Source organism: Pristiophorus japonicus, chromosome 13 (assembly GCF_044704955.1).
Source record: "Pristiophorus japonicus isolate sPriJap1 chromosome 13, sPriJap1.hap1, whole genome shotgun sequence".
Taxonomy (NCBI): domain Eukaryota; kingdom Metazoa; phylum Chordata; class Chondrichthyes; family Pristiophoridae; genus Pristiophorus; species Pristiophorus japonicus.
Window position 1 is genome coordinate 129,328,146 of NC_091989.1, and position 14,651 is coordinate 129,342,796.

The 14,651-nt window shown below is 39.5% G+C and overlaps 1 protein-coding gene across 7 annotated transcripts in view; it reads right to left on the bottom strand.

Annotated features, from left to right (window-relative positions):
• Positions 1-1,552: 1,552 nt before the first annotated feature.
• Positions 1,553-14,651, bottom strand: part of chd9 (chromodomain helicase DNA binding protein 9) — a 331,271-nt gene continuing 318,172 nt past the window's right edge. For all 7 annotated transcript variants that reach the window (XM_070898009.1, XM_070898010.1, XM_070898007.1 and 4 more), the window contains 3 exons: positions 12,869-13,006; positions 9,728-9,832; positions 1,553-5,516 (listed from right to left, as the gene is read on the bottom strand). In XM_070898009.1, coding sequence (XP_070754110.1) covers positions 4,644-5,516; positions 9,728-9,832; positions 12,869-13,006 — 1,116 coding nt within the window. In that variant the 3' untranslated portion in view covers positions 1,553-4,643. The remainder of the gene's footprint in view (positions 5,517-9,727; positions 9,833-12,868; positions 13,007-14,651) is intronic.

Genomic DNA, 14,651 nt, shown 5'->3' on the forward strand with positions numbered 1-14,651 from the left:
ATGCGCACATTCGAAAATCCGGAACTTGCGATCTGTAAAGTTTCAGCTTGACCGATCACACGAATCCGAAAGAAATGGACATTTGCTGGCGCAGGGTTGGGTTATTTGTCCAGCAAATGCCCATTAAACTTTTGTGCCTGGTAAAAGCAGGGGTAAGGCTTTCTTTTATCAGCGTAAGGACTAAATAAAATATAAAAATTATTTGTTTTAAATGATATAAACCTTCAAAATTAGTTTGTTATTTTTGGCCCTTTAAAAATGTTTACATTTATTTTTCAAAAAATGAAATGTGTGTTTTAAATGTTTAATTAAATTGTATTTTAATTCATTTTGAACGTGATGATTTAATTTTTAAGTGCTATGAAAATTGATCTTTTAGGGGATTCCTATTATGTTTATGGGGATTCTGTACCTAAATGGAATCCCCAGAAGCATAATCGTAATCCCCTTTTGTGATTTGGTTGAACCAGCACATGTGATCCCAGGGCTTGCGAACTGCATGAGCTCCTGGGATGTGGGACCTTTACACAGGTGCGCTCCTGGGCCTGCAGGCGTACAAGAGTCTGAAGGTCCAGAGGCACTCGCCCACGGGAAGCCTCTGACTGCAATTTCCAGCCCATCATTTGCTCAGCTGAGAAGCGGACATTTGAGGCATTGTAGGACCAGTGCAAATTATGGAGCACAAACTGAACTAAACTGACTTGATGAAACTCTCTCCTAACCCAGATTCAACAGTCTCCAGTAATGCATCCATAAATTGGTACTAATTATTTTCTCACACCTTGGGAGGCCATAACAACAGCTGATGTGGGAAAAGAAAAAGACATTAATGGAATTGGGCATTCTTTCAAGGGTGGGGGCAAAATGCAACGGGGTTTAAGCCTTCATCTAATACTTAAAATATTTGACTGGGAGTACGTAATAGGAGCAATGATTGTAAAAAGTTTTTCATTTTACATTCTTCATCTTGAGAAGCACCAAAACATCACACAGTGAACTGTAATACATTATGGCAACATAACTCCACTGACCAAAAATAGGCACAGTACCATTTCAGAATTGCTCATCTTGCCACAGTACTATGAATGTGACTGATGGTTTTGACAATCATGTAAGGTATTGTGCAAAGGGCTTGGACAGTGGAAAAATCACATAAAATTAGGGCACGCACTCTTAAAGGCACAGGCATCCCTAGGATAGTTTCCTTGATTCCATTACCTGATTACCCATGGTATGTATGGGATAGAAAATGAATGACAGGTTTTCATTCAATTGTACAAAATTCTGATCAATGCAATGCTTTAAATAGCTCATTGTACTATATCTTTAGATCTGTATCCCCAGTAAGACTACTGCAGGACTTCTCACAGCCTAACCCATGTCAAATTTCCACAATCAAAAATCAGTTGTAGAAAATTCAATTAAAATTTTGAACATTATACATAGAATTTAGAATGAGAGTACACAAACATACATCATGGGTAGTCAAAGAATAGGTTTAATAAAAATAATTAAACTTCCATTTGCTCTATAGAACTTCATAGAAAGTAATTCAATAAATTACAAATGACTTTTAAGACTCATTGTACTACAGAAAGCCAATTCAGACTACACAGAATACAACCTGCAAGTACTGCAATTGTCCAAAATAAAAACAGACTTAATCATCAAGCCTCCAGCAACATAATTAAATACATGGTCAGAGCAGCTACCAAAGTTTGACTTACATAACTACAAATACACATATTCAATTTACCAACTCATCAGTGATCCTGTTAATGGCAGCATGTATTAGTGTAATCCTTTTGTGTGTTTGCTCGTGTTGACTAACGCTACATTGGTGCATCGCATCAGCCATTGATTGTTACACGTTGTTGTCTCCTGTAATTTTACTTGTGGACTTTTTTTATATTAAAAAAACAGGACCAAAGTCATACCATCTGAACACAATTATTGAGAGTCAGTAAAAATAAGGGAAACGGTTATTAAATCTAACCTGGAGGCAAAAAGAGACAATGTGACATTTTACATACATTTCTGAAAGCTGTGGTCTGTCAGATCTCACCATTGTAAGAGTGTAATGACAAAAATACTTTAGTTAATTACTAGATTTCAGGCAGATATAAGTTTATATACAGTAATGCTTCATTTCAGACAGAAGGAGCAATTCGGTATATAAAGAAACTAGCACATTATAATTTAGTTTAATGCTGCCTGTGTTTAGCACTACAAAATTACTGTAAAAATCATTTAAAGTATTCTCACTTCGTCTGCATACTTTTTAAAGCTGCGGTATCCTTTTAGGTGGCATGTACAAACTGTATTTGAAAAATCTAAATACCATCCTACACATACTCCAGTCTTCAAAAGTACCATCAATTGTTGACTTGAATATTAAAATCAGTACTGTATTAATTACTTGTGAAGGCTGCAATTGTTTTCAAAGTGGATTCTTGCATCTGTCTGATCGAAAAATATTCGATTCACTGCATTTAAGCATATGCTTTTGTCAAAAATGTTTTCTTTTAAAACACAGAATTGTCCCCTATTTAGAATAATGGAATTCTGTTGGTGTATAACAATGGCAATTTTCTAGCATAAAGATTTGCAACAACCCCCTCCCCACCACCCCCAATTTTCATTGCTGTGAAATATAATAGATAATATTTACTTTGTACAGAAAGATCATACTCTGAGCTCATCAAGTGAACCTGAAGAGCAAGTTCAAAATGTATTTGCTTTTGCGCCATATCGTCTTTTCCTCTTACATGTGCTTCCTTATTAAATGTATTAAAAATGATCAGTTACACACCTAACAGGAGTAGACTGTACAGCAAAATTGGGGATTGTACTGAGTTTTTGATGGGTATGAAATTGGTCTATGAAAACAGGCAAAAAGTGGGATACAACAGCTGTAAAAAAATGACTGCATATTAAACCTCTTTGTAAACTGTTCTCTAAATACATTTCTAACTGCAAAATCAATATAAATTCTCAATACTGCAAATGGCATAATTGCCTTTGCTTCTAGCATGTGAGTATTTGTGCATATAACACTGCTTTGCGATAATGTAACACCAGCTTTTGACAATGATTTTTCCAGTCATATTCATGTCTGCAGAGAGGGATACCTTGTATTAAATTTAAATTACTGTGCATTTATATTAGTGTAATAAACAGAATTATATAGACGATTCACAAGTAAAATAATTCTGCAATGCACAGTTAATAGTGCTCTATTGTTTGTTTTATCGTCCTGGTGAGATTCATGTATCAGGAGACATTTATTTAATTCTCAAATGCAGTATTGAATGCCCAACGTAAAGCTGCCTTTCAACATTAATTGGTATATGATGCTGGTAGATAATAGTTGCTGGGGATCGAAATTTTATTGGATCAGCACTGCACCCACAGAGGTTGGCATGGTTCCTATGGAAAGATGACAATGCGTGCCAAACATTATTTCACTGCAGTGGAAACAATTTTATTTTTCAATGCAGCGAACTAACACACTGCTTTGCAGTGATGATAAACACTGAAAACTGTAGAATAAAACGCATCACTTCCTCTTCTATTTGTATACTTTTATTTGACCAACACAGTGATTCCTATACTGATTTTTGGCAGGAATGCATTGTGTATTTAATTTACTGAACAGCTCCTTATATATTCACAAATAGAAAGTTAGATAATGTAAATCGGGATCAAAGTACCCTTTTTGGACACAATTCCTATTTCTGTTGCCTATGTTCTGAGACACCAACTAATCATTCCCATGAAATGAATGACCAGGCAGAATATACTGCATGTATCAGTTTGACTTCCCATGGCACCGTGTCCCCCTTTTAATCATTTGCAGAGAAAGAACACATGCAAGGTGAAAGCACTCACTACAACCAGCTACATAATGTAATAAATGACACATTTTGCAAACTGCGAAAAAAGCGAGTATTATAGAAACTACTTCTGTAAACCTTCTAAACTAGCACAGCTGAGGTAATAAATAAATAGCCAGTTTTATGGCTGATTGGGAAAAAAAATTCTTCCAAATAACTCAGAAGTGTACCTGAATTTTAAAACTGACAGTGCATCACAACACTTGAGCAATAAAATGCGAACTTCTATTTTGACTGTTGCCAGGTTGCAGTATCAAGATGTATATTCTACAGTTTTAATGACATTCATTAGCTGCCAGGGTTATTGCTGTGTCTCCTGCAGTTTGATCTGTGTACTGAAATGAGTGTCAAGGAGTTTGTGGATTTATATACAGTAAGTTAATACGATATGCATAAAAGGTATTCTCATTTTCCCTAGTTCACACCAAATATATTAAATATACGGCTCTCCTGGTGCATATTTCTTTTTATTAAAATGAATCCCCTAAAAAAAAATTAACAACTAGCACTGTGATGCTTCAGTATGTGTTACAACTGATAGCACACATGAGTTTTGTAAGCCTCCCAAAACAACTTTACATGCAAGGTACCATTAAATACTTTGTACCTCTAAATAGATACTGAAAACCCTTTCAGTTAATCACAGATGAGTTTTGTTTTCAAATCATCACTGGGCTATTTACAAATGAACCATTTATACTACCAATGAAGCTGTTCCAGTGTAAGATTAAATATATAATTTCAAGTTCAGTCTTCTTCACTGGAATCTGAATTATCTGGTTGAGTTGTATCTTCACTGGTAGACGAAGATGCTGCTTTCTCAGATGCATCATCTCCACTATTTTCATGTGAAGAATTATGTTCTGTTCCCCCTTGATGTTTTGCTGTCTCCTGTGTAGGCTTGGACATGGTTACATCTGTATTCCTATTAGTTTGTACATCAAAGATACTGGTCTGAGGGAATCCTGGGATAGGTATGTTAAGGCCTGGAGAGAGTAGAATGCCTGGATAAAGCATGCTGGGCAACAACAGTGGATTAATAGCCAGAGGACTGCTGGGTGCCGCTGAGGCAGAAGCACTTGTGGTTGGTGTAAGCTTCTTGGGAGAGGATGTAGCAGAACTTGACACACAGATTTCACCACAAACATCCACATTTTGTTTCTCTGTCCTTTCATTTGTCCCATCTGTTGGTTTGAAGGAGTCTATAGTGCCATTTCCCTTTCTATCCTCAGGACCAGTCTCTGAAGGTTTGTTTAGTAATCCTCCCATACCAAATATATTTGGTAACCCTGCCATGCTAGAAAGCATCATTGGAAACATTGAAGCCAGGGATTTTGTGTCTCCTCCTGCGGGTGGAAGGCCTGCTGGGAATCCCATCAATCCTGCTGTCAGTTGTAAAGATTGTAAATTCTGGAGATTCTGCTGCAAGCTTTGGAGGCTGTTTAAGTCCATTCCAGCAAGAAGTCCATTGGCGACTAAGGGGTTAACAGTCATGGCCGCAGCGGCTGCAGCAGCAGCTTTGGTGAGCTCACTTTTTGGACGTCTGCCTCTTCGACTCACCTCCTCTCGAACAACAGGTCCTGTAAGAATGCGGTCAAACATATTTGCTGGTAAATAGCCCTAGGGAAGAAAAATCAGCTGTGTTAAATGTTTTGTTAAATTTATATGCAATATATAATAAGCCAAGACAGCAGAGTTAGATTGCCGACCGTGGGTACAATTTATTTCCGTTTTGAATTTGTTTTCACTTCCTCCTATTCTGACCAATTTTCTTCCCTCTTTTCCTAAGGGCATTGGCTCCTTGATGGTATATGGTTCCACAGGTACCAGTCACCCTCATGAACCTGGGCCTAATCCCTATTCTTCATTTGTAAGCCTACGCAAGTGTCAGACAATTCACGGGTTATGACAGCCCACACACACGTTTTCCAGCAGGGGTTGCTGGTTAGAGATCAGAAGTGAGAACTCTACTGCCCAACTCTAGGAGCACTGAGCTTAAATTATATCACTAAATTCAGCACGGAACTGGAATCAAACCTGGGACAGTCCTGGTCTGTACAGATCAGCTATATTCTACCTTTAGCAGCTGAGGCCCATTAGAGCACTTCTTTGAATGCTGCTCAACTTCCATATACAAATAAGTCGGCATTGGCTAAATGAGGAAATCACCAGCACATCATATATAGAAGTTACAACACAGAAACAGCCCATTTTCTCCAACCCGTCCATGTCACATTTACCACCCGCCCAATGAAATAGTTGTAATCACATTAACTCATCTTGTTTCCATATATCCCCTCAACTACTTTTCATTCATCCACCAATTTAATCTAATCTTGAAAGTCAACATAGTTTCTGCCACAACCACTAACCCTGGAAGTGAATGCCACAGCCTCACAACTCTCTATGTGAAGAACATTTTCCTGCCCTCTGTTCTAAATCCCTTACATTGAATATTGTATCCATGTCCCCTCATTCTTGACCCCCTAACTACTAGAAACAGTCTTTGATCAACCCTGTCCCAACCTTTGATAATTTTAAACACTTCTAATGTATTATCCAGAAATCAGCGTTGTACTAATTAAAAGAGACTATATTTTACATTTCTTCATACAAGGCAGCATCGTAGTGAATCTGTGCTAAAGGCTCAATATAGTGTGGTGTACAATACTGCACACAATACTGTAACTGAGACCTTATTAAGGCTTATTATTACCTCTTGGATTTTATATTTGAAATAATCATCCTTGTGTTCAAATCCCTCCATGGCCTCTCTCCTCCATATCTCTGTAACCTTCTCCAGCCTTACAACCCTCAGAGAACCTTGCGCTCTTCCAATTCTGGCCTCTTGTGCATCCCCGATTTCCTCCTTCTTTCCTTCATTGGCGGCTGTGCCTTCAGGAACCTAGGCCCTAAACTCTGGAATTTCCTCCCTCCATCTTTGCACCTCTCTCTCCCTTTTAAAGTACTCCTTAGAACCTACCTCTTTGACCAAGCACCTGTCCCAATATCTCCTTATGTGGCATGGTGTCAAATTTTGTCTGATTACACTCCTGTGAAGTGGCCTGGGACGTTTTACTACATTAAAGGTGCTATGCAAATGCAAGATGTTGTTATATTCTATACCTCTTGAGATCAAACCTAGAACTCTTAACTTTATGGTGTTATCAACCGGAGGTTGTATTCCCTTTAGTTTAGAAGGTTTTGTCATAAACAATTTGGACCAGGGGTGCTATAGGTAATACTGAGGAAGAATGTGATAAAATACAAGACGACATTAATAAGCTTTCAGAATGGGCATGCAATTAGTAAATTAATTTAAATATAGACAAGTGTGAGGTGGTGCATTTTGGTAGGAAGAATAAGGAGGCCACATACTAGTTGGGTAATAAAACTAAATGGCGTAGGAGTACATGTACAGATTATACAAATTACTAACAGTATCGACGCAAGTTAATAAGGCCTTAAAAAAAAAAAGCAAACCAAACACTAGGATTCATCTCTGGAAGGATGGAATTCAAAAGCAGCGAAGTTGTGTTAAACTTGTATAGAACCTTGGTTAGACAACACTTGGGAGTACTGTGCACAGTTTTAGTCTCCATATTATAAAAAGGGTAGAGGCACTGAAGGTGATTCAAAAAAGATTCACAAGGATGATACCAAGGGTAAAGTCAGTACAAAAACTAGAACAGATTGGATTAGGGCAGATTGAGGAGCGAGCTAGCTGAGCTAAGGTGGAAGGGAGAAATCGACAGAGGACTATAGAGCAACAGTGAATGTTTTTTTTTTAAAAGAGACTGTAAAAGTACAGAATGTAAGCGTTTCGTTGTCACTTGCTGGGCATCAGTTGGGGAAATAGCATAACTCTGCACCAGCGAAAGTGTTTTTGGGGCGCATGCGGACGATCTGTAAAGGCAAACCATGACAGATCGCAAGTTCTGGGTTTCCGCGCATGCGCAACACATGCAGAAACCCGTAACTTGCGGGGCCATTCTGAGGGCTTACAATGGTTCACTGTCATCACCCTCGCAAAATCCGGCCTATGATTCATCTCTCTAATCTGATTGCGTATTTCCTCTTCTTTTTCCTTCCCACAATTTGGAGGTCTATAATACACCCCATCTAATGTTACAAGCCCTTCCTGCAGAATAATTGCTTCTAGTACCCCTAGTTTATTTCCCACATTGTGCACATTGCAATAAGTGCATTTTAACTTAAAAAAAATTACTTCTCCTTTCTCATGATTTATTTTTGTCTAAGATAACCCTGAGCTTCATTTCAGATCTTTCCCCGTTTATATCTAGTCCATTTGAATTCATTCCTCTGCTCCATATCCCTCTTGCTCAATTGTTTTCTGCATAAATATTATCCTAATGTGTTCCTCCTGTTTCTATTAGCTGATCCTGGTTGTTTTTATTTTCCCAATCCCCACTTACTAGTTTAAAAAAAAAATGTCCTTTTAAGAATTTGCCGCTGAAATCAGTGCTATGGATATTAGTCAGCAAACAAAATGTGATTTAGGGGAGAATCTGAACTATTGTTAAAGGCAGATAAAGAACTACAACCAATCTAATAAATACAGTAGGCACATGCACTTTCACACAATGTGTTGTGAGCTAGATCAGATGATTGCCATGGCCTGTTTGGTACCAATGTCCCACTGATTTCCCTTATTTGGATGTAAAGGATGTGAATGAATGAGGAAGAATATTTGACTTTCATCAACTGTATAGAAATCTGGCCAAAGCAACACTCAAATTACAAAATAAAATGTGCGAGTTTAAAGAGTCTTCACACTTCAAGTGCTGTGTATCTTCTCGTCAGTGCTTTTCAAAGTCAATGTCTTAATTATGTTTCAATTTCACAGATCGGAGCAACAAATTATTATCGCTGGCATCTAAATCTACAAATCCCCTGGGAGGACAGATGCACCAACATTAGCGTCCCCGACCAGAACCAACATCCCCAGCATTGAAGCACTGACCGCACTTGATCAGCTCCGCTGGACAGGCCACATCGTTCGCATGCCAGACACGAGACTCCCAAAGCAAGCGCTCTACTCGGAACTCCTTCATGGCAAAAGAGCCAAAGGTGGGCAGAGGAAACGTTACAGGGACACCCTGAAAGCCTCCCTGAAAAAGTGCAACATCCCCACTGACACCTGAGAGTCCCTGGCCAAAGACCGCCCTAAGTGGAGGAAGTGCATCCGGGAGGGCGCCAAGCATCTCGAGTCTCATCGCCGAGAGCATGCAGAAATCAAACGCAGGCAGTGGAAAGAGCATGTGGCAAACCAGTCCCAACCACCCTTCCCCTCAACGACTATCTGTCCCACCTGTGACAGGGACTGTGGTTCTCGTATTGGACTGTTCAGCCACCTAAGGACTCATTTTTAAGAGTGGAAGCAAGTCTTCCTCGATTCTGAGGGGCTGCCGATGATGATGATAACAAATTATCATTGCTGCCATCTAAAGTGTGAATTAAATTAGTGAATTATATAAAGACTAGACCTTGTAGGACAGTGCTTTGGTTGGTCATTTACCTTTTACAAAGCTAGAGTAATAAAATTTGAGAGTTTGATTTCCACCAATTGTGTGATCGGTGAATCTTCAATCTCCAATGTATATTGTGGATCTAAAATAGCAGATTATTGGGTTTATAGTTCTATTTGAATATCAAAATTACTTAGAGATTCTCACAGCCAAACTGAGTTATTGAAAGATAACAATAATTACCTCATAGTCTAAGCTAATACTTTTACAATTTCAAAAAGGTACAAATTACAGCGGTCACACTTCAATATTAAATCTTTTAAAATTTATTACATTACTTACCGACTGCTTTACTACATTTGCCCATTCTGGAGCGATTCCAAAATCTAGATTTTCCTGCAGCCACCTCGCTAGGTCTTTGATTGGAGGAGCTAGTGAGCCACCCACCTATAGTAAAAAAAATGCTTGCCAATTACAGGACTTCTTTATACACTTCTAAGCTTTTTACACTGATTCCCTGCACGTCTAGTTTTTAAAATTGTTAAAGCTGTACTGTACTGATCTGTGTCCCATGCCAACATATTGACATGCAATGTATGGAATGATGGTGCTTTACTAAAGGCACAATACTGTGGATGCTGGAAATCTGAAATATAAACAGAAAATGCTGGAAATACTCAGCAGGTTAGGCAGCATCTGTGGAGAGAGAAAGAGAGTTAATGTTTTAGATCTGTGACCATTTGTTAGAATTCGAAAATGTTACAGATATAACAGGTTTTAAGCAAGGAAAGGCAGAGAAAGGGGGCTGAGGGAGGAATAACTCGAGAGAAGGCCTGTGACAGGGTGGAAGGCAGGAGTGAATTAAATGTTGAAAAGGATGATAGTGCAAGGTAAAAGGAGGGCGGTAATGGGACATGTAAAGAAACAGAAGATGGGTCTAGAGGAGCTGGAAATGGCAACAACAAAATCATTACCAGCACCTGCTGTCCGAAAAAATGGGAGCAGAGGTTATGATCTGAAATTGTTGAACCCAATCTCGAGTCCAGAAGGTTGTTAAAGTGCCTAATTGAAAGATGAGGTGCTGTTCCTCGAGCTTCAGTGGAACAGCAGAGGAGGCCGAGGAGAGGTCAGAGTGGGGTGGAGATTTGAAATGGAAAGTGACCGGAAACTCATGGTCATGCTTGTTGACTGAACGGAGGTGTTCGCAATGTAGAGACCACATAATGAGTAGCAAATACAGTGTACTAAATAGAAAGAAGTACAAGTAAATCGCTGTTTCACCTGAAAGGAGTGTTTGGGGCCCTGGATGGTGGGAAGGGACGAGGTGAAAGGGCAGGTATTGCATCTCCTGCACTTGGATGGGAAGGTGCTGTGAAAAGGGGAGGGGTTGTTGGGGTGATGGAAGAGTGGATCAGAATGTCGCGGAGAGAACGGTCCCGTTGGAATGCTGAAAGGGGAGGGGAAGATGTGTTTGGTGTGGCATCACATTGGAGATAGCTGAAATAATAGAGGACGATCCGTTGAATGTGGAGACAGGTGGGGTGGAAGGTGAGGAAAAGGGGCATCCTATCGTGGTTGTGGGAGGGAGAAAGGGGTAAGAGTACAAGTGCGGGAAATGGGATGGACAGGGTCGAGGGCCCCATCAACTACGGTGGAGGGGAATCCTTGGTTGAGGAAAAAGGAGGGCATATCGGAAGCACTGGTGTGGAACAGGATGTAAATACTAGGTGATGAGAAATGCAAGTTCATCCTATTCCAATATATATGCAGGGTTCCTCCAAAAAAGGAAATGTTAGGCTCCATTCTGTTCATTAGCTTCATCAGTAATCCAGGGCTTTGGTTTTCTTTTTAATTGGATGGCATAACAACAGTCAAGCCACATACAACAGCAATTAAGCCAGATGTCTCTCAAATGTGATCCTTATAAGTAAAGTGTAATGGAGTATTAATGGGAAAGTCAGATTTTCCAGTGTCAAAACATTAGCACTATTGAGAATTGCAGGCAGCATGACAGAAATGTTTTGACATGCAATATCATCAGGAAACATTATCAATCACCAGTGGGTACTTGCAAAATTACCCCCTCAGTCTATGCTACTAGGTTTCCATGCAGACTTTATGGATCGATAAAGATGTAAGGTGCAGGTGTGGTATCACTGTTTTATGAAATAAATACCAATTCCTCTTAGAGGGCTGCTTCAGCCATAATGTTGTAAGGACATGCAATCTAGCCACCTTTCTTCAATTTTATAGAACATGGGCTATTCGCATAGAGTATGCCATTGTCCTTCAGTTCAGTGTCAAAGATCGGAGCAAGGTCTGTTTTTTCCTGCAGCCTGACAAGTTGTTTGCTTGCAGCTCTATTCCTTGCATACAGGAGTTGAGATACAGAGTTGGCCATCTTTTGTTGAACCTGCATTTTGAAGCGTGCTTTAGACAAATGGGAGATTTGCTCATCCAGTCACATCCCAGTTTAATTCACCCAGTTTTCTGCGCCTTCATCGACCACCAGCATCAATTTATGAGAGCTAACTACACCCTTTGTTATATGACTTGATGGATAAATATATTTTTTAATGTTTTCCTGAAAGCAGTGACTATGATTAATAATCAGGTAAGCAGATATGGTAACAAACAATTACAGTAATTAAGGGTTAGTGCCAAAAAGATCTAGAATGGGAGAAAATGTAAAAGTTAATGTTTGTTGGATGATTTCATTATTTCTGTGAATTGCCAAATGCAGAGAATAATAATTTTGGACTGCCCATCTCTCGACCCCTCTAACTGCACTGAACAGTAATGGCAGTACAAGGCATGCGTTAGTCACATGACAGAGTTGAATTATTTGAATGGTATCAGTGCTTTAAACACAGCTGAGTATGTTACTGGCTTGTCAGGAAAAAAATCATTGCATGTATTCTTTTATGGCTGAGACACAAATTATAGGTTAGCGATCAGTATATTATGTGGATTTTTACAATAAATGTCACGGGAAACAAAACATATGGGAAATGGTTAGAATGTGGACCAGAACAATGTTGTTTAAAGCTCAAGTCATGTGCTATGTGGCAGTTTCCATCATTTAAGTTGCATCATTTTACTGTGGCGAGTTTATTTACTGTGCAAATACAGCAGCTTCATACCATTCAATATATTTCAATGGTGAGGCAGACAGCAAGATGCCTTTTGTGCAAATCTAACGGTGGAGCGACACATCTCGGACAGCGACTTTTAGATTTCCATGTTTAACCGTGCATCTGCCGCTCACCTGAATTTTTTGTAGCATTTGTGCAGAAATAACGCTGTGCGTCATTAGCCTTATTGTTGTATTGACAGCAAATTCTGGCCCATCGTTTCCAAGTTATTCTAATGCTTTCAATCAGTAACAGCACTAGCTTGTCTTGTCTAAATCAGTCAGGTAAAATGTGTGTGTGTGTGTGTGTGTGTGTGTGTGACCATTTATAATATGAATAAAAACATCACCTTTTTGGCATTTCTTCTATTTATAACAGGCACACGTTCTTCTCCAGTCAGACTTTTGACGTCTATCTTGTTAGGATTTCTGCACCGATGCCTTTTCTGCTTTGGCCGATCACCCAAAATCTCAGGTTTATCAATTTTCTGAAATAAATGGCAAAGGTTTTAAAACTATGAAAATACTACTGATAATAACACATGGGTCACTATGCAAGGGTCTGGAATAAACACTGGAGAAATGCTTAGAAATAATGCACATCAGTCTAGAATAATCACAAATAACAAGTCTATTATGGTAGTTAAAATATGACTTCCCCAAAGCCCCCCTTCACATTTTACAATGTAGAACCAAATCAATTTAGTGCATTAGAAAACAGCTACACTAAATAAGTGTTCAAAAGCATTCAGCAACTGCTGCTTCAACATCCAATTCATCAGGGTGGGCTAAACCTTCCCAACTGAATTATTTCTGGGCTGCACAGCTATGCTCAGTTCTAGACAGGTACTCTACAATCACCACATACTTGTGCAAGTGGAACAGGAGGTCTCATCACTTATAGTTAGCTTCATTTTTGTCCTTTTTTGGTGGTGTGGGGCACTGTGGTTAATTCTCATTTTGGTTTGGGTCCAGTCATGTGATTCCTAGTGAATTCTATCCACTTGTTTCCCTTTGTGGGTCAACCTAGAAATCCCTTCCTCAATAGGGGGTTTCTGCAAGTGACATGATTTGGGTCTTTCGCTGTTCTCCCATGTTTTGGAGGGCGATCCTGTGCTTTTCTAGAAGGCCAGTATTCTCTAAAAAGGTGTTGACTATTTTTTTTAAAAATCTTCATGTCTACCGTTTATTTTTTAAGCCAGAAAACCATATCTGAGGTTTCTAGACGAGTGTAGAGGCTGCAAACTATTCTGACTATATCAGCTGAGCACGAGTTGACTTCATGGCTTTGTTCTATACGGATTTCTTTGGACAGGGTGAGCTTAAATTAGCTGCGAGATATGTGGGTAGCCAATCTAGATTATACAATTTCAGATGAGGAATGGGAGGAAATTCCTAGACTGTAAACAAGTATCGCTATCAAACCCAAACTACTAAATTATATCTTGGCTGTACATGTTTCCTGGAGACAATGGTGATGTCATCTTGCTCCTTGGAAGAAGCAAAAATGGAAGCGATTCAATTGATCAGAATGATGTATTCCTTTCATCTATTTCAATCTACATTACTGCAATCAGTGGTCTGGGTGTTCTCGGTTGACTCTTGGATCTGTTCCACGACTGGATTTAGTAGTACTAGAGAGCTCTGAATTTCTCTGCACAGAGATGGCAGGACCTGCTCTTAAGCACTCCCTTGGCTGAACCTGTCCTTTCGCCTCCCCATATTTACTGTTCGGATATTTCCTTCAATATCCTCCTGTTGGTTTGATGGATGCTTATCTGCTCCAAATATGTTCGTTGAGGTGCTGAAAATCATGGCCAAAACCTTCCCCAGTGTAAATCCCATGATTTGCTGTCCTGGTCCCAACCATCCCTGCCAATATTGGGCCAGAATAGGTTCCCCTTGGCTTATCACAACACTTTGTTTCTTGCTGTGTATGATCTTTTAACTTCAACGTTGATTACATCAGTAAAACACCTGTGGCAGGATTAAGCCCAGCTCTGCTCAAGTTCATTATTGTTGCAATTTTGCTATTCTGCTGCATATAGTGTAATATTGACCTCTTTGGTCGCTGCACTGGCGGAGGGGCGGCGCTGAGGGAACGCTGCACTGCCGGAGGGGCAATACTGAGGG